This window comes from Canis lupus, chromosome 1, assembly GCF_011100685.1.
Source record: "Canis lupus familiaris isolate Mischka breed German Shepherd chromosome 1, alternate assembly UU_Cfam_GSD_1.0, whole genome shotgun sequence".
In the NCBI taxonomy this organism is placed as follows: domain Eukaryota; kingdom Metazoa; phylum Chordata; class Mammalia; order Carnivora; family Canidae; genus Canis; species Canis lupus.
The window spans coordinates 100,449,694-100,468,702 of record NC_049222.1 but is presented as its reverse complement, the minus strand read 5'-3'; the positions used below and the strand labels follow the sequence as shown (position 1 = coordinate 100,468,702).

The 19,009-nt window shown below is 45.5% G+C and overlaps 1 protein-coding gene and 1 long non-coding RNA gene across 15 annotated transcripts in view; one reads left to right on the top strand and one right to left on the bottom strand.

The window, feature by feature from the left end:
* Positions 1 to 18,367, top strand: part of ZNF274 (zinc finger protein 274) — a 22,691-nt gene extending 4,324 nt beyond the window's left edge. For 8 of the 12 annotated variants that reach the window (XM_038527487.1, XM_038527494.1, XM_038527496.1 and 5 more), the window contains 4 exons: positions 11,580 to 12,062; positions 15,209 to 15,309; positions 16,430 to 16,577; positions 17,029 to 18,367. In XM_038527487.1, the coding sequence (XP_038383415.1) occupies positions 11,580 to 12,062; positions 15,209 to 15,309; positions 16,430 to 16,577; positions 17,029 to 17,930 (1,634 nt within the window). In that variant the 3' untranslated portion in view covers positions 17,931 to 18,367. Of the gene's footprint in view, positions 1 to 8,812; positions 9,843 to 11,579; positions 12,063 to 15,208; positions 15,310 to 16,429; positions 16,578 to 17,028 lie in introns of those variants that run through there. The other 4 variants (XM_038527490.1, XM_038527498.1, XM_038527497.1 and 1 more) reach the window with 4 other exon arrangements.
* LOC102154338 lies at positions 3,576 to 9,422 on the bottom strand. Of its 3 annotated transcripts, none has more exons than XR_005354409.1 (4): positions 8,946 to 9,422; positions 7,771 to 8,789; positions 5,061 to 6,181; positions 3,576 to 3,723 (listed from the first exon to the last, which is right to left on the bottom strand). It is a non-coding gene; the product is annotated as an uncharacterized LOC102154338 (long non-coding RNA). The 3 variants fall into 3 exon arrangements; XR_005354407.1 differs by having other exon boundaries at positions 5,061 to 5,157; positions 8,946 to 9,418; XR_005354408.1 differs by having other exon boundaries at positions 5,061 to 5,157; positions 8,973 to 9,418.
* Positions 18,368 to 19,009: the final 642 nt, after the last annotated feature.

Genomic DNA, 19,009 nt, shown 5'->3' with positions numbered 1-19,009 from the left:
AATGACATCACATCTAGTACTTTGAAAACACTGAAACTGAGAGTGTGAAGAGTGAATGTCTGACTTAAATAGTACAGTTTCTTGGCTTTGCCGAGCATGATCCTGGACTCTTCTTTGATTCAAATAAGTTTTATTTGGGTAAAGAAATAGTCCTCTAGCTCTTTTGATAAATGAAAAATCAGTAATAGCCCTAGGTTTCCCTCATTATCTTCCCAAAGTGATCCTCACAATTATCTCCTTCAAACAGTTAACACAGTGACTTAATAAATGTAGAAGTGCCCTTGTTGTAACATGCTGCTGGCATCCACTAATACATCAGTATTCATAAATTAGGTTGGGGAGGTGAGTGGATTTTTTAATTATTTTTATCAACTTTTATATCAGGTATTCTGAGTTTGTAAAGAAAACTTTGGATACTCTTTCTTCCCTTTGTTCTTTGCGTTCTAATGCAAGTGACTTTGGAACTACCTGCTCTGGCAGTATGCAACTATGAAATCTGCACCTGGTCCCCCATCTTTGGTGATGATTTTCTGCTTGCCACAACATAGACTGGCATTTATGTGACTCTCTGCCCCACTTTTCTAGACTCAGTTTGATGGCTCAGCATTAGTGTTTTTTTCTTTTCCGTATTCAGATTCATTACTTTCATTCCCTACGTTGAAAACCTTTCCAACCATTAGCACAGGTCACTAAACTGTACCTCACTGGGAAGGTCCCCAGCAACACAAGCACTTTGTATCCACCCACTGTGGTATCTTCCCTGGTGTTTCCCCTTGATCCAGCCTCCGAAAGTCCTTTCCTGTGGTGGTGGCTCTGGTTGTGGCAGGTCTGTGTCTCACCCTACCTGGAGCTCAAGCCCCAAGTTCCTGTGTTGGCAGACCCTCCAGTCTATTGATGATCTAGTAGTTCCCTGAACCTAGCTGCCATGTGGGATTTGGGGCACCTGTGATTCTGCACATCCTAGGAGAACTGGCTTATTAACAGGTGACAGGAGATTCTGAGATGATGTCCCAGAGCAAGAGACCATGTGCAGGGAGGCTTATCAGGACACTTTATTACCTATGCCTGAGGTAATAGGTGCTGGACTCTGCTCTGTCACAGAGTCCTTTTTTATAGGTTTTCCCTCCACTGCCTCCCTTTACACCTCACAAATACTTGTGGAAGTCCTGGTGTCCCCTGTAGTACATTAAGCACTTTGGTAATAAACCAAAGACCTAACATAATCCCTGCCTCTGTGGACCTTGTAGCCTAATAAATTATGGCTTCTACAAACAAGTTCCCCAGATATCTGTAAACAGATAAATAGTGGTAAGCACTGAGAAGAAAAAGGACATGATGTAAAGTGGGAGGTAGTGGGGAATTACTCTAGAGGAGCTGGTTGGGGGGCACTGCAGGGGTGAAATTTTAAGCCAATTCCCAAAGAAAAAGAATTCTACAGACATGTAAGAGTGGTAGTAAAGAGAGCTTCCAAGTACAGAGACAACATCTGGCATGACCATGAACATGGAACAGCTTGGCACATTCAGGAATCCATCCCTGAATGGGCTGGGAGGAGGTGATTGAGGTATACTGACATGTAGGCTAGGTTTGGCAGTGCACATGTGGCCTCCACTTTGAGGAGAGTTTTGATTTTTATCAGGCAGGTGTGTGATGTGGCGTTTCAAGTACAATTCAGGTGCTTTTGAGCCATATTGGGGCACAGATGGAAGCAGGCTTGGAGCTGTGGTAGGTAGCATCTAGGGAGGAGGTGATGACACCTGGCCTGAGTAGCAGAGGGGTTGGGGAGAAACTGGCATGGGCTTATCCCAATTTATAGGTGGATTCATTGGGGCCAGGTGAGTAATGGGAAGAAAGTGACCAAGAATCCTTCACAGGTAAAGGCTTCAGGGATTTCCTAGGACTATTTATAATGTATGTGTTTGCCACATAAGTTCTTTTTGTATCAACATCTAGTTTAAAAAGAGAATAAGTAAATAAATAAAAAGAGAATAAAGGAGAAAAATTATTACTCCTGAATTTTTGTCTTTAGTCAGTGACATGAGGAAATCTGGTAAAGGCATAAACTTTTGAAGGGTAGAAATGGAGGTTTTGTTTGGTTTTACTCAGTTGAAGTAATTTTTAGAATTACGTGAATAGTACAAAGAACTCCCTTATAGCTTTCACCTAGATTCAATAGTCTGTGGTACTGTCCCATGTCTTGACTGGTTCTGTTAATGACTTGTGAATGAGAAGGAACTTAGAGATGTTTAAGTAGAGGTTTGTGAAGCCAGTGGAATGCACCTCTCTGGACTCCAAAAGGAGGTCCCAGTGGGGCATAGAAACTTGGGAATGACAAGTGTTTGGAATGGCATGCTTTATTACTATTAGATTAGAGCATCATCTCCAGCAGTGGTCTCTTTGCCATCACTGGTGTAGTGGTGCCTCTCCCCAATGCAAGGGACTGGGTTTAAGTGGAAAGTTGTCTTTCTGAGGCAACTCGTTTTGTATGGCTGGCTCTTCAGCTCCCTCTGACAGCAAAAATGCAGCACAGATATTGGCTGCCATTGAAGGTATACTGAGTAATAAGCACATAAGACATGGCCATCTTTAAGGTGGCACTGACTTGGGAAAACAGATACTTGATGGCATTCAGATCTTTAGCTGTAACTCTGTCCTTTCAAGAAAGTTCTGCCATATATGTGGTTTGGGTGGAAAACTTGACATAAGCTAAATTTAATCCATAGAAAAGCAATGGAGTAAAGACACTATATTTAAAGTCATGAATATAGGAAAGCCTGCAGGATATTTAATTCTTGACTTGTCAAGGAAGACACAGGAGAGATGAGCCCTACAAATTTGAATGTAGCAACACTCAACTTAGTGTGAACTTTAGCAGAGAAAAATAACCTCTATAAGGAGACTGTTTTGGGGAGGAAGACAAGGAAATCCTTTTCTAGATTTCACCCTTTGTGTAGCCTGAGAGGACTCACATAGGCTACAAAGCAAACATGTAGTAGGTGTAGGAAATCAGTTGTTTTATACAAAGGGTAATTCATTCAAGAACAGTGTGTTCAAGAACACACTCCATAAATGTGTTCAGTGTGAGGAAGCCTACTGTCAGTTCAACCTTTAACTAAGGGAAGGCTCACATGGGAGATAAACATGGAAAGACCATAAATGGAGAAAGTTCTCATGACTTTTTTTGACCTGAGAATTCAAACAGGGAAGAATATCATCATAGCGGGAAAGGCTTCTGGCCTGATTCACTCTGGCTTGTAAAAGCTCATACTGGACACACACAGAAAACTCCTAAAACCAGTTGTATTAAATGTGGGAAAGTTGCATGCATAGCTCTCTTACTCAGCACCACAACAGTCATACTGGAAAGCACCTGAGAATGTCATCAGTGTTAGGCTTCAGGAGGCATAGAACATGCTGGCAAGAAGCCCTTCAGTAGGAGTCCTCATTGTACTCAGGATCAGAGGACTCATATGAAAGCACTCCCTCAGTGTATTCTGTGCAGGCAAATCAGCCTTAGTTCCCACCTTACGTGACAGAACAACAAGCCAAAAATCAAACTGGAGAGAACTACACTGAAGAGTGAAAATGAAATGTCTCATCCTATTTTTATACCAGATAATCATACAGAAGGCAAACTCTGAATAAAACTGGTGACATAAGTATACAAGTATAGTAAAAGAGGTCTTGTTTTTTCCAACTTGTTCTGTTATCTGAGCTGAACACCTAGAACAAATATTAAACAACATGAGAACAGTCTTTATTTCAGTGTCCCATATAAGGTTCCCATTACTAAGACAATGACTCAATCTCTAGCCTGATCAGGAAACTTGGGTGAATAAATGTTTGAAGCAACTAAAAAACAAGAAGACCTCTTCAAAGAGGAGACTTTGAAGACAAGATCAGGCTTTGAGGTGAGAGGGTGGGAAAAGGACGATAAGGGGGAAATCTTGAGATACATAATGCAATTAAGAACTCTTAAACGTTCACATCCTAGGGAGTGGGCCAGAAGTTTAGAATCATGAGTGATTATCAAAACATTTGACAAGAATCTAGCCTAGCAGGATGTGGCCACATACCATGCAACCTTTATTGAAGAATACATTCTCTGTCACCTTTCATATATTTACTCTTTTGGACCCATGTAATCTTGATTCTTTTATCTGGAAACCACTCTGCTTGGTGTCTAGATGTAATCCCCAGGGTAATTTCAAGGCCTGAAGATGCTTTTTAATTGAATAAGGAAAATAGGGGCAATTTGGCTGATTTGGTAGGAGGAGCAGTAACTCTTGATCTTGGGGTCTTGAGTTCAAACTCCATGTTGGGTGTAGAGATTGTTTAAATAAAAACTTAAAAAAAAAAAAAAGGAAAACAAACATTTGATTCCAAAAGTTCTACGGAAAAAAGGGAAGATAAATACAGCTCAAATAAAAGAACCAGAAATGGAGAAGAAAAAAGGAACCCAAGAGCTAATGTTCCAGAAGGAGAAAATACAAAATCAACTTTGATTAAATAGAGGGAAAATAAAAGACAAGTTAAAAAAACTACACAGGGAAACAGCAGTCACACATTCAGCAATACATGTAGTTTTCATTATAGTACTTTGTACAGTAATGAGCCGGCTGTATGTACTGATATGGAAGTCTCCAGGATATGCATATTTATTAAATATATCGTTTAAGATGTATGAAGATATGCAAATGCACATAATATCAATGCCTTTTTTTTTAATATTACAAACACAAATGTGTCAGTTATCACTGAATGTAGAAGCTTACAGGCTGAGATGGCCTCCTGAGAAAGAAACTAGACGGAAGAGTAATTTTCCATTTTTAGAAGTGTTGCCCATAACCATGCTGATAAAATGGAAACTGCTATCTCCTGTTGTGTTACCAGTTCATGACACAATACAGATGCCTCAGTAATTACTTGTTGAGTTTAGGAATGAACAAACGATAAAATGGAAAGATTTCTGGAAAAGTTATGGTTGTCAAAATTGGTCACAGGAAAAGTACTAAAATTAACCCTTTTAAAAATAAAGTGGCCAGCTGCCTATTACTGACCTGGGCAGTGAATATTTTCCAACTTCTTGTTAAAAGAAAATTCCTGTGGTACATGAGCAGTTCAGTGGCAAAACACAGGCTGGAATGCTGACAAATTCTGCAAAGTATACACAGCATTACTAAAGTGCAAAATGAGAAAAACATTAAAAACGAGATATTTGTAGCTTATTATTATATATCAACCACTTTAAAACTTCTCCTCTGAAATAGTTTTTAAGAGTTCATCAGTATGACAAATTACAAAATAATATGGAGACTAACAGCTTTGGCTTATACCAGGAATAACGAATTTAACACAGAAAAGATTGTTAATAGGTTCTTGAAATGGGATCTAAGAATAATTTAAGAAATGATTGTTAAGGAATCAATTGTTAAGGAGTTTCTATTTGAAAAAATTCTAAGTGGGATGTAGAGTAAATAGAAGCAATGCCCCCTTCCCCGCTTTTTTATCGTTAGTTTCAGAGGTAGAGTGTTATGACTTCTTTTTTGAGGGCTTATAAAGGCTAGAAGTGTATAAAGTCCCTTTAAGTCCTGCTATCATTCTAGCCAGCAGCTTCTAGAGAAATGTTGATGTAGCCATTCTACCAGTGGAAGCAGAAATGCAAGTCTCTGACCTGGCTGGTCTAGGAGTACAAACTGGGAGTCCTCTTACTGGTGGCCTGCACTGCCAGCTACTGCTCAAGCTCTCCAGGGGAAGAAGGGAACTTTGTAGCAATAGCAATCCTCCCACACAATTAAAATGATAGGGAGATTTCTTAATTTGACAGAAATAGGGGAAAATCCAGACTGACAGCTAAAACTCAAGTCACTCTGAAGCTGTGTTGAGTCAACAAATACTGCTTGAGAGCCTGCCAAAGTGCCACATACTGTTACAGGGATGGGTCACAGTGTTGAAAAGGATATAGTCAGGCCCCTGTCTCATTGGGCCTACATTGTTCCAGAGCAGCCACTAGCATGTGGCTGACTACATTTAAACGGACTAAAATGAACTTAACTAGTTCAGTTCCTTAGTTGAATTGGCCATCTTTCAGATGATCATTGGTCTCCTGCAGCTAAAGGCTACTATGTTGGACATTGTAGATCTAGAACATTTCCGTAAATGAGCATTCCATTGGCCAGTGCTATAGAGAAGGTAGAGAGTGATAATTAATGAAGCAAATACTTTGAAGTGGCAATGACCTGAAGAAAAAAATGAAACAATGGAATATGCTAGAGGGGAGTGACAAGGGTGGGCAATACTAGTTTAGAACTGGGCAGGAAGGCAGTTCTGAGGAGGTGATAAACTTTGGTTCAAGAGCTGGATGGTGAAGGGATACCAGGTAAAGATGTTAGGAAAGACTACCAGGCAGGGGTGTGGCCAGTGCAAATACCTGTAGACAAGGCACACTGGCACATTTAAGGAATAGTAAGATAGCAGCTGTGAGAAGCACCCTTTGATATAAAGGATATAAAGGAGCAGAGTTTGGACCCCAGCTGCTCTGTTCCCCATTGTGGCCTGGGCAGGGCTTCTAGGCTCTCAGCATGGATTTCCTTTGTGTGAAGGATGGACGCTACTGCTTAGTGGGACTGTGGTGTGTAAAGCCCAGGTCTTGGGGGGCCTTCAAGTAACTCTTGTTGCTCAGAGACTTTAATGTAAAGATGATCAACACCTTTGGCAGATCCTCCTTTGGGCCTGGCTTTAGGAATTCGAATGCACAAGACCCAGTTGACATCCTCAGCAGGTCAGTGGGGTAAACAAACTAAACAAACTTAGAAGGTGATGCTATAGGGTGCCCAGCTGAGCTGAAGAGTGATGGGAAGAGGAGAAAGGGTGAAGAGCTGAGGGCATTCTGGACAAGGAGAAAGAGGAACAGGGGAGTGTACACAGGGATAGGGGGAGCTGAGATAAGCATTCTTCCTGGCTTTGGCCTCCAACAAGATCATGAAAGGTCACTGTTAATTAGTCACTGTTGAATTTATGGGCTGACAGCCCTAGTATAGCTGGCTAGTTATGGAATTCTGAGCACTGAGAGATGGCTTATCCTGGAAGGGATGCAGCAGAGACATGAGAGGAACTGTAAGAGGAGGAAGAAACAGCAGCTCCCATCAGCCCTTCTTTTTTACATCCTATATCTAATCAGAGGAAACTAAGGTCCAGAGGATTAAGCCCCTAGTCCAAAGGCTTGGTGAATTTGTTTAACAACCCACTGAATAGATAGTTGGCAGGTGAGGGGACTAAACTGATCAAATCCCCACCCTAGATCATTCAGTTGGTGGATTGAAAACCAGTACTTAGGGATGCCTGAGTGGCTTAGCAGTTGAGCATCTGCCTTCAGCTCAGGATGTGATCCTGGAATCCCCGGATCCAGTCCCACATCGGGCTTCCTGCATGGAGCCTGCTTCTCCCTCTGCCTCTGTCTCTGCCTCTGTCTCTCTGTGGGTCTCTCATGAATAAATAAATAAATCTTAAAAAAAGAAAAGAAAATCAGTACTTAGAGCTGCAGTTGATAGAGACCATTTTGTGTAGCTCCACACAGATGAGTGGATCAGTCAGTCCCAGCTACGCTCCAGTGAGCTGAAGATCAATTCTGACTCTGCCAGCTGGAAAACTTGCTTTCACTTTGTGAAGTGGGGTGACTACTTCCAGTAGGAAAGAATACTTTAGAGGGCTTGGGGGATGGTCCAAAGGATGAAAGATTTAGAAGTCAACACTGCCTAGAATGACACTTACCCACTGGCTTCCAGGCTTGTGGCTCATCTCATTTTTTGCATAGTACCCAGTAGGTGCTTTACAATGACCCTGCAGAATGTGTTGTCCTGAAGGGCTGCTACAGCAGGGAGAACCAGGCTGCAGATCCACTGAGCGCGCTCAGCACCACAAGGATCAGCAGGGTTCCCAACATCCAAACCTATAGAGGCTTTAAAACTTAAGATGGTAAGAGTTAACATTTTTGAATGAGCGTTCAGTTCAGGATTTTGAGAAATTTCCCTGGTGCCCTCAAGGATAAGAGGAAGAACAAAATACCTGATCAGGATTAAAGGAGAAATAATGGGATGGATTAGAATAAAAAGAACCTACAGTTAATTTTCTTAAGAGATAAAGTACTAAGTAATACCTGTGATTAACAAGGAGTAAAAAACAAGTTTTAGAAATTAGCTGGAAAGCATTGTGGAGCATGATACATTTTTTAGGTGTCATGCATTATTGCTCAAAATGGCGCCTGTGGCCCAGCAAGGAGCCGCTAGGGAGCGCTAACTACCCCCTAGCACCCCAATATCCCACATCGGGCACTTTTCAAGGTCCAAGGGAATCTGGGAAATTGCCATCTCTGGCTTCCTGAGTTACTCTCACGGAAATTTCGAGCTCTGAGAGCTCCAATAAAAAAGGAATACATACTTTGCTTTCAAATCAAGAATTTGGAGGTAAATGAACCCCCAGAAGTCCTAAGGAACAGGAAGGGAATTACATGCTAACGACAACAGCAGATATAAACGAGTTGGGAAGGGCAAGCCCCCAAATGAAATTAATACGAAAGTTTAGGGGAAAAGGTCGGCAATGGGAGATCAACGCTGTAAATTTTATCAAAGAAGAAAGTCACTTTAAACCTAGGAAAAGGGACGCCTGGGTGGCTCAGCGGTTGAGCGTCTGCCTTTGACACGGCATGGTTCTGAATCCCGGGATCAAGTCCCACATCGGGCTTCCCTGCTTGGAGCCTGCTTCACCCTCTGCCTCCCATGAATAAATAAAATCTAAAAAAAAAAAAAAAAAAAAAAAAACTAGGAAAGGAATACAAGATGAAAAGCGCGGCCCCGGGCGTGTTTGGCAACCCCGAGCGCCCAGGGCCCGTCCGGGGCGGCGGGCGGCCCCACCCAGCGCGGCCGACTCCTGACCCCGAGCTGACTCACTTCTCGGATAGCGCGCCAGCGACTTACAGCCCCAGTGAGGTCGGTGAAACCGGTAAACCGAGGAAACCACCGACGAGCCAAGGTTTGTAGTCAGGAAGTTGGGAGGGGGAGGGGGAAAACCCCACGGGAACAAAGGAAGGATTGCAAATCGGAGGCTCGAAGATTGTCTAGGAATCGGGTGAATCGCTGCCTCAGGGGGAAGCGACCGCGCTTTCCCCCGCCCCGCGCTCGCCCAAAGGGAAAAAACTTGCAGATCCGCAAGGTGGGTGTAGAAGTTCCAGCTGCGTCCGCGCCGCCCCAGGGCGCGTCCGCTGTCGCAGGGAATCGGGGGATAGGGAACGAGAGCGGAAGAGGCCGGAGCCCAGGGTTCAGCGGTTAGCCAAGGGGCCCGCCATCCGGGCAGGGCTCGGGCAGGCTGCGGGCCGGACCTATAGCCCCAACATGGCGGCCCCGGAAATCGGCGCGGAGGCTCCTGGGAGTTGTAGTGTGACGGTGCCCAGCGCGTGACGCACTTCTGGACCCGGACGGAAGTTGCGGCCTGCGCTTTTCCGGGCTAGGGGATCGGGGCGTGGCTGTGGGGGCTTGGCCGTTGTCGCCCCGTTTTCCCAGCGTGGGGGGATGGGGACTAGGGTTCGCTTCAGTTTCCCGAACGCGAGCGGAAGCGTGTGCTTGTGGCTGTGGCCTCCGCCGGAGCAGCCTCCCCGGCATCGCCGCGTTCTGGGGGCGGAGCCGCTGAGCACCGCTTCAAAAGGCGCGCGGCAGCCGATTTGAGTCCGAGGAAGGATGGTCACCGAGGAAGGAAAACATTGGCACGATGCACGCAGGCCGCCGATGCTCTTCGTGTCTTTCCGAGTTGGTTTTGTTTTTATATAACACAGCTGCAGTGACTCCACACCGGTAATTTTTCGCCTCGCTTTTTTTCCTTCACGTGACGGAAGCTTTTCTCTGTTGTAACAGCCACAGCCAAAGCAGTGCTCTTAATGCTTACCTGTGAATCTTGCACGATTTTCTTGAGTCATGTTTTAACATCAGCAGATGTGGGTCGTGGAAAAAAGACCACACGAAGGAGAACAGGCAGGGGCTGTCGTGGGAGCCCACTGGAGCGAGGGAAATGGGGAGTCGGAGGAGGGCCTCCCTGGAGGTTATTGACTTGCAGGGGTAAAAAAGACAAACAGGTCCTGGGTTTGTTGCCACAGAGGTTTCAGGGTCGGAGTTCTGCTGTCCACGTGGTCTGCTTTGTCTCCAAGTAGTCATTCCCTTGGTGTTTGTACATCTGTGTTCCTCTTCAAAAAGCTCCCTGACCACGAGTAGATGAATCTGGTGAGAGTCTTCTGGGCATTTCCCTGGGCAGTCGTTGCTAAGGCTTTGAGTCCATGCTGTAAATTCCCTTCTAGGTAGACTTGTGCTAATCATGTGTATTCAAAACAGCCAGAGTAGGAGGGCACCTTTGCTCTTGACATCAATTCTGCCATTTCTGTTTTTATAAAGCAACGTAAATCAAATTGGAAGTGAGCCATTATGACCTGTGGTTTACAATTTTCCTCTTTGCTTTTTTAAAGCTTTTAACTCATTTAGTCAATTAGCATTTCTTCTTGGAGTTGTAGAGAACTTTCTTGTTTCCTATTGGTTTGTGTCCCCTCCTTGGTATTTCCGGGCCATGCTAGAGTTGTGTTAAGCAGCTGCTCTTGTAAACCCTGTGCCAAGACACAGAGCCCCTGACTTTCCCAGTCATTGTTTTGGCTCCCATGAAGGCAGGATCAGGTTCTATTCCATGTGCATGGCTGTAGACCTATACAGCCTCAGAGGTCTCTACTTAATCCTCCTTGTTTCTCATATTTCTCTTCACCTTATAATGAAATATAATTTACATTCTGTAAAGTTTACTTTTTGAGAGTGTACAGTTCATTGGTTTTTATTATATTTACACTGTTATGTAGCTATCATTACAATCTAATTTCAGAACATTGTCATCACTCTAAAAAAAAAAAAAAAAAACACTGAACAACACTCCCCAATTACCTCAATTCTCTATCTCCTCAAAACCACTACTCTGTCTCTATGTTGGTCTGTTTTGGACATTTCATGTAATGAAATCATACTATAGGTAGCCTTTGGTGTTTGGCTTCTTGCACTCAGTATAACGTTGACAAGATTTATCTATACTGTAGCATGCATCAGTACTTCATTCCCTTTTTACTGCCAAATAATACTCCATAGTATGGGTAGACCATATTTTCTTTATCCACCCTTCATTTGATGGACAGTTGAGTTGTTTCCCTTTTTGGCTGTTAGGAATAATGCTGCTATGAACATTCCTGTACAAGTTTTTGTGTTGACATTTATTTTTATTTCTCTTGGGTGTATGCCTAGATTTCCTGGGTTGTAATGTAAGTCTGTGTTTAACTTTTTGAGGAGCTGCCAGACTGTTTTGCAAAATGGTGCAGCGTTCTATATTCCCACAAACAGCAGTCTTTCCACATCATCACCAGCAGTTATGTATCTTTGATAATAGCCATCCTAGTCAATATGAGGTAGTATATCAGTGGTTTTGATTTACACTTCCCCAGTGGCAAATAATGTTGATCATCTTTATATGCTTGTTGGCATGTGTCTGGCTGTGCTGTTGACTTACAGAGTATCCTGCAACCCAGTTGGACCCTCATTTGGATCCTCTTCCTGCTGGTAATCCCCTGATGAAGATCGAAGTCGTTGAAGTCCTCACACTGAACCAAGAGGTAGCCCGTCCCCGAAACGCCCAGATACGGGCCCTCTATGCTGAAGATGAGGGCCTGAACCTAGATGTGCCTGGGGAGCCCACTCAGCAGCTAGGCAAGCATCCAGGTGACCCCGAGGCTGCACGCCAGAGGTTCCGGGGCTTTTCCTTCGAGGAGGTGGCAGGGCCCAGAGAGGCCCTAGCCCGGCTGCGGGAGCTGTGCCGCCAGTGGTTGCAGCCAGAGGCGCACTCCAAGGAGCAGATGCTGGAGCTCCTGGTGCTAGAGCAGTTCCTAGGCGCACTGCCCAGAAAGCTCCGGATGTGGGTGGAGTCGCAGCACCCAGTGGACTGCCAAGAGGCAGTGGCCCTGGTGGAGGATGTAACCTGGATATCTGAGGAGGAAGGTAAGTGCAATGGAAGGGTGGAGAGAGGCAGTTCTGTGGGGGCAGCTTGGAGGATGAGGGAGCTCAGTTCAGAAAGACCTCAGGCTTTCTGGGAGCAGTCGGAGAAAGGTCACGCTCTCTCCATGTAGGCCAGGGTCTGCCTCCTGAACATGATCTTGAGTCAGTGCTTTAGATGCTTCCTTGCTGAAGTACCTAGTGCCTCTAAGTCAAGGGATCTGATTCAAGAATGGTGTTATCCCTGGACCTATCTATGGAAATGGAAAGTCTCAGACCCCTCTTCACAGCTACTGAAACCTTTGGGTCGGACCTAGGACTACATTCTAACCAGCCCTCCCCAGGCTTCTGATAAAAGCTTACAGTTAAATTCTTTGTTTTCATCCCTTTCAGATCTCTGCTGCACTACAAGCTAATCAAAAGTGTTCTTTTAGTCACTTAAGCATATTCTCAGAATGCATTGGTTTTTTTAAGATATGCCTGATATTTTAAGATTTTTTTAGGTAATTTCTACACTGCCCGCACATGAGTTTCAGACTTTTCAACCTCAGGATAAAGAGTCACATGTTCTACCAACTAAACCAGCCAGGTGCCCCTGCCAGAGTGCCTTCCAATGTTGTGCAATTGGTGGGGGTTGTAGATAAAGTGGTGACCAAGAAAGGACTCAGGCTCATGAGTTCAACAAGACTTAGGTCCAGCAGGAAGGATAGCAATTTGACGAACAGATATGCCTGTGACAATAGTGGGGATGAGAAAAACTCAAAGGTGCTGGCGGGGCTCCTGGAGGTAAGTTGCTGTAGCTAACATCTGGTGTGGAGTTAACTTAGAAGTGGACAGGAAGGGGGCATGTAAGTGGCTTGATTTCTGATCAGGTCATGAGATCCAGCTGCATGGCAGCTTCCTGCTTAGCAGGGAATCTGCTTCTGTCTCTCTCCATCACCCTCTATCCTCCTCTCCGCCCCCACAGTGTGTGTGTGCACATGTGCGTTCTCTCTCTCTCTCTCTCTCAAATAAGTAAATCTTTAAAAAAAAAAAGAGAGAAGTGGGCAGGAAGGATGTGCCAAGCAGAGGACTATCACCTATGAAGGCCCAAAGTGGGAGCAATAACAGTATACTCCAAAATTGGAGACAAATTGGGTAAATCTGTAGTACAAGGGAGCAGGGTCAGGGCTGATGGGGCCTTTGAAGGGATTTTCATGTCCTAAAGCAATGAGAAGTATAAAGCAGTGGGAACCAATCCATGAGCTCTCCCTAGAGACATATGGCTTGGTCTGATTGAGCTCTAAAGATGTACCAGGTTGCAGCTTGCTTTGGATGGTGAACGGTGAACAAGCTCAAAATGAGAAGCAGATTGGCCACCTAGAGCTGTTACTATGTCCTTCAAGAGGTGTAGTGGCTAGGGCAGGAGTGACAGTGGTGGGGAGCTGAGATAGGAGCAAATATGTAGGGTGCATTTGGAGGTGAGATTGCATGAAACTTGATTTCTGTCGGGCTGAATTTCATGGAGCACGGACACTGCTTTCTTGCTTACCTGAATATGTAATCTCACACAGTCAAAGTGACTATAGATGCAGTTAATTAAATCGAGAATTTTGAGATGGGGAGATTATCCTGCATTATTTGGGTGGGCCCAGTGTAATCACAAGGGTACCTATAAAAAGTCAGGCATGAAATTTAGGGGCAGAGAAGATAGGTGACCCCCAAAGCGGCGGTGACATGAGAAAGGGCCAGGAGTCATTCTAGGTGGCCTCTAGAAACTGGGAAAGGTAAGGAATATATTTTTCCCTAGAACCTCCAAAAGGAGGGTAGCCCTCCCAACACCTTGATTTTATTAGCCCAGTGAGGCTGGTGTCAAGATTTCTGATCTCCGTAATCATAAGAAAGCTAATTTGCATTATTTTTAGTCACTGTTGTGGCAATTTGTTAAGGCAGCAATAGGAAACTGATAGAGATGCCAAGGGGACAGTCTTGGAGCTCATAAGACAAAAGCCAGTTTGTCTGTTATTTCATATCTTGGGGGTGAATGAAATCAATATCACAGAGGATGGTGGAAAGAGGCCTTCCAGAGAACTCTTAAGAATTCTGCATTTGTGATCAGCAAGTTAGTTGGGACTCTTGGTTGTGAATGCCAGGGGAGAATTTACTGAAAAAGGCCCAGGGCAGTCTATTAACTTCAGGCATGACTGGACCCAGGACTCCTGTAGTGTCCTCAGGACTCATCCTCTCTATGATATTTCTGCTGGCCTCTGTTAGCTTTACTCACTAAGGCAAGCTGTCTTCATGTGGGGCCTCACTGCACAGAATTTCTCTTTCCTTAATGTTCCAACAAAAGCCTCTTTGGCTCTGATTGTCTAGCAGTAGCCCCCATCTTCATCCATGATCCAATCATTATGGCCGGGAGGAAGGGGCAGCCTGGCGGGTTAGCCTGGGTCACATCATGTGTTCCTCTTGAGAGTGGGGGTGGAGTCATTATAGAAGCCCATGGACCAGCTGGGGACAGATGAAGAGAGTCAGACATGAAGGAGCTGTGGTTGAAAGGGGTCTTAAGATCAGGCAGAGGTGTTTTCTAAGATGGAGGAAACTTGATAAAACAATTGTCAAGATAGGTGTGTTACAAGAATAGATCTGGTCCTGGGAGTCAGAGGATGTCCTATGGAAAAAATGAGAAAGAGGAAGAGGGTAGAGTACTCAGAGGCCAGAAATGGGGTCTTTGTTGCTGCTGCTGCTGCTGCTGCTGCTGCTGCTTCTTCTTCTTCTTCTTCTTCTTCTTCTTCTTCTTCTTCTTCTTCTTCTTCTTTTCATTAAAAAAAATTTTTTGGAGGGGGAGGGGGTTCTTTGCTTCTGAGGTCAGGTGTGAGGCCAGCTGCTAAGGTGAATGGGGAGATGAGGCAGCTGCTTCAGGGGAGGGACTGAGTCCAGAACAGTCCTTGGAGGGAGAGAAAGTGAGATCAGGGGCTCAGCAGTGGGGACATTAGTGCTCTATATCACATTGGGTGATGCATCCTGAGCTATCCAGGTGTGGGGATTTGGGCATGGGCTGTGAAGAGGAGCCAGAATGGGGATCTGAGCTGGTAGGGGAAAAGGCTGGAGCACAGATGCCCTCACAGTAGCACCGCACCCAGCTGATCCCCTGTGCTGATGTCTCTTCCCAGCATCACCCTCCCAGGGCCCCACCAGCTCTCTCCAGACCACAACTCCTCAGGAAGAGAAGGAAGAGAACATGACCACCTGGCCAGTGAAGGCACTGCCTGAGGTGAGTGGGGAGTGGTACCATTTCCTTCTCTGGTCATAGTACCCCCTGTGAGGTGACAACTCTTCTCCCCAACCGCCACCCCCACCCCAGGCCGGCAGCCCGCCACAGGCCAGGCCTTTCAGAGTTTCTGAGCAGGAAGGCCTTGCTATCACCATGGGGACCAAGGAAGGGGACAGCAATAGGAAATCCAGAAACTTGAAGGCAGAAGGGAGAGGCCAAGTGTTTATGGGTGTTTGGGACCACGTCTGGATCTGGGTGAGAACAAGACAGCCCTCGTCCTTCAGAAATGCATATTTAGGTGTTTATAACAGAAACAATGTCTGGGATTTGCCTCAAAATATCTCAGATCCAGGGCATAGATGAAACAGCACTGTCCCTGCCTTATCAACTATTGAGGTTCAGAGAATGTGATTGAGTGATGGTATGTGTGGCATTGGTCCCAACTCTCTGCTGTAAGTGGCTCCTAACTGGCTTAAGCATAAGGTGAACTTATTGGCTCTCACATGAGTGGTCTGGGGTAGGCTTCAGGCAAGGCTATATTCAGGGGCTTCCAGGAGATAAGAGAGAGGAATGCTCTGGTCCTGGTCTAGTGGCTCTGCTTTCTCCCATTCCTTCTCAAGCAGGCTCTGCCCTTCCTAGATCAGGCAGAGTGCCATGGGGAGGCCTCTTCCTCCTAGAGTTCTGGCCAGCTCCCCAGAAAAGACTGATCTCGGTGCAGCCTTTGGCTACCTCACCCCCAGGCAGCCCCAGTTCACAAAGGCAGGGGCTGGTTCCACCACATGTAGAGGCACTATTACCAGAAGAAAGGGGTGTGCCTAGTGGTGGGGCTTGTTTGAAGGGCAGTCTTCTAAGGGAAGTTGCAGGGAAAGGGTAAACTGCAGATAGGGTTAGGTAGAGTGGGGGCAGTTTGCTTACGGCATTTGTAGCTCTTAGTGAAGCAAGGACTCTGCCTCCAACCTGGGCCCCAGACTTTGATTTTGTAAGAAGGTACCCATTGGGCATCTTATGGCGCAAGTCATGGTTCTAAGCAAACCCCAGAGCAGGGGTATCGTCAGCACAGCAGTTGAGAGACCCTGGTAGTCCTCTTTCTGTTCCTGTCATTGACCCTTCTGCTGAGCAGACACAGAATGTGGCATTGCAGGAACCAGTGACCTTCCTGGATGTGGCTGTGGACTTCAGCAAGGAAGAATGGGGGCTACTGGACCCCATGCAGAGAACTGAGTACCATGACGTGATGCTGGAAACCTTTGGACACCTGGTCTCCGTGGGTAAGTGCCCATGCTGACCACTACACCCTTTTGGGACTGGGAGCACCAGAGGCCCTGAGTTGGGGCTTGTGCCTTTTCTGGGCCCAGTGTGAGAACTAGGCATGCCCTCAAGAATTCCTTGCACCATCCATGCCTTCAGTTGGCCCTGTGGAGCTGGAGGGGTGGGCATTGTGTGGATAGCAGCAGCCTCAGGTCCAGCGAAGGACTGACTTGCTGCCCACCTTGAAGGCATAAGAGGAGTTGGAGAGCCCGGACAGTGCTCCCAGTTCTAGCCCCATACCCAATTGCCAAGCTCAGTGTTCCTCTCTTTGCTGCTTCACTGGTTTTTGCTGTTCCCCCAGGTTGTACGACTGTATTGGGGTGGGGGGGCAGCTTTTGAGTTCTTGATTATGTCATATTATCAGCCCTTTTAGCACTTTCTACAGTATCTGGATCTTTTGGGTTCTTTCAGGGTGGGAGACTACACTGGAAAGTAAAGAGTTAACTCCAAAGTCTGACGTTCCTGAGAAGGAACCAGCCCATGACCTGAAATTGGAAGAATTCTCAAGGGATGACACCAGGTCCCCTACCTCAAGAGATGTCTTACAGGGTGAGGCCCCGGAAGTCTTGGACACAGCACAGAGGCAGGTGGGGCCAACTCAGGAAGAAACCCTCCCTCAGAAAAGTCCCCAATCCCAGGCAAACACTAGCCTTGTCACAAGCCATATTTCACTCCAAAAAACTCTCCCTAGAAAACACTTGCGCAAGCGTGGCTCACGGGTTAAGAAGGTGACACGTGGTCCATGTGTAAAAATTCATCAGAAGGGCCACAAAGGAGAAAAAGCCAGGGAAAATACTAGTTGTGGGAGAGCCTTCAACCGGAGCACTCAGCAGATTACATTCACAAGAATCCACAAAGGGAGCCAAGTTTGCCGATGCAGTGAATGTGGCAAAACTTTCCGGAACCCAAGATACTTCTCTGTACATAAAAAAATTCACACAGGAGAGAAGCCTTATGTGTGTCAGGACTGTGGGAAAGCATTTGTTCAGAGCTCCTCCCTCACACAGCATCAGAGAGTTCACACTGGAGAGAGACCATTTGAGTGTCATGAGTGCGGGCGGACTTTCAATGACCGCTCGGCCATCTCCCAGCACCTGCGGACTCACACTGGAGCCAAGCCCTACCAGTGTCAGGACTGCGGGAAAGCCTTCCGCCAGAGCTCCCATCTTATTAGGCACCAGAGAACGCACACTGGGGAGCGCCCCTACATGTGCAACAAATGTGGAAAGGCCTTCACGCAGAGCTCCCACCTCATTGGGCATCAGAAGACACACGGTGGGGTGAAATACAAGAAGAAACAACCTACCTCATAGCCCTCCAGCTGAGCCGGTTGAAGAACATTGCCTTTTCAGCCTTATCCTGCAAACTGCAAAGTAACCTGAATGGGCCTGGTTGGCATTCAGAACTGAATGTGAAAAGCAGCATTGAGTGATGATGTTCTGAAGACCAAAGGACAACCAGGGATAACACCCTGCACATGAGGAAATAAAACTGCTGGGGGGTTGTTGCTAATGAACATAGGTTGGAAAAATATTTAATTTTTCACTCACTTGATTTGCTGTTATAATTTGTTTGCTCATTTGGTCATTAAAAATGATACTAGTGAAACCTGAAAAATGCTTTTAATATAAATTTAAAAAGCCAGGTACCAAAAAGTCTGTGCACTGATATATTTGTGGTAAAGTATTTATGCATATGGTCTAGGACTAAAAAAGAACAAGGATAAATAAACTGTATTTCTGTGATAGAATCTGTGTGTTTTTCCCACCTATTAAATATCTTTTCATTAATAATTTGATATTCAAAGTAAGCAGCATTAAGACAAAATGGAGATTGTCAGCTCAGATCTAGATGACTCTGTTAAAGGCTGCAGTCCTTCTAGTCCAAGATTCCAAATGAGTTAGGATGAGTGTGTCATTCTCATCCTTAGAACATCATCAACATGTGGGGAATGTTAGGTTCAGGGAATGGGAATCTCAAGCAACCATTGGAGGTCTAGAGGGAAGTGTGGGAACTTCCCAGGAATGTTCATTCGATTCATTTCTACTTTTTCTACAGGACTCCTTCAATGGAAGGAACTACCCTGGCTGGATGCTCATCACCAAGTTAAGCAGCAGGAGACTGGCAGTGTTAGCACATGTGTCTGATGCCCATATTTCACATTTTACATGACAGGACAGATTAAAATCCTTTCTCCAGGTCATATAGTCTATAACTTGCAACCCATCCCATCCCTTGCTCTACAACTCCACCTCTGTTTTCTTGAGTTGTGCATAATATTTCAAAACATGTTCTAAAATTCTGGGTCAGATATTGAACTTAGGCACATCACATATTGGTTGAGTGCTGCTGTGCATGCCTCTTAAGAGTCCTTGGGTTCATGCTGACAAGG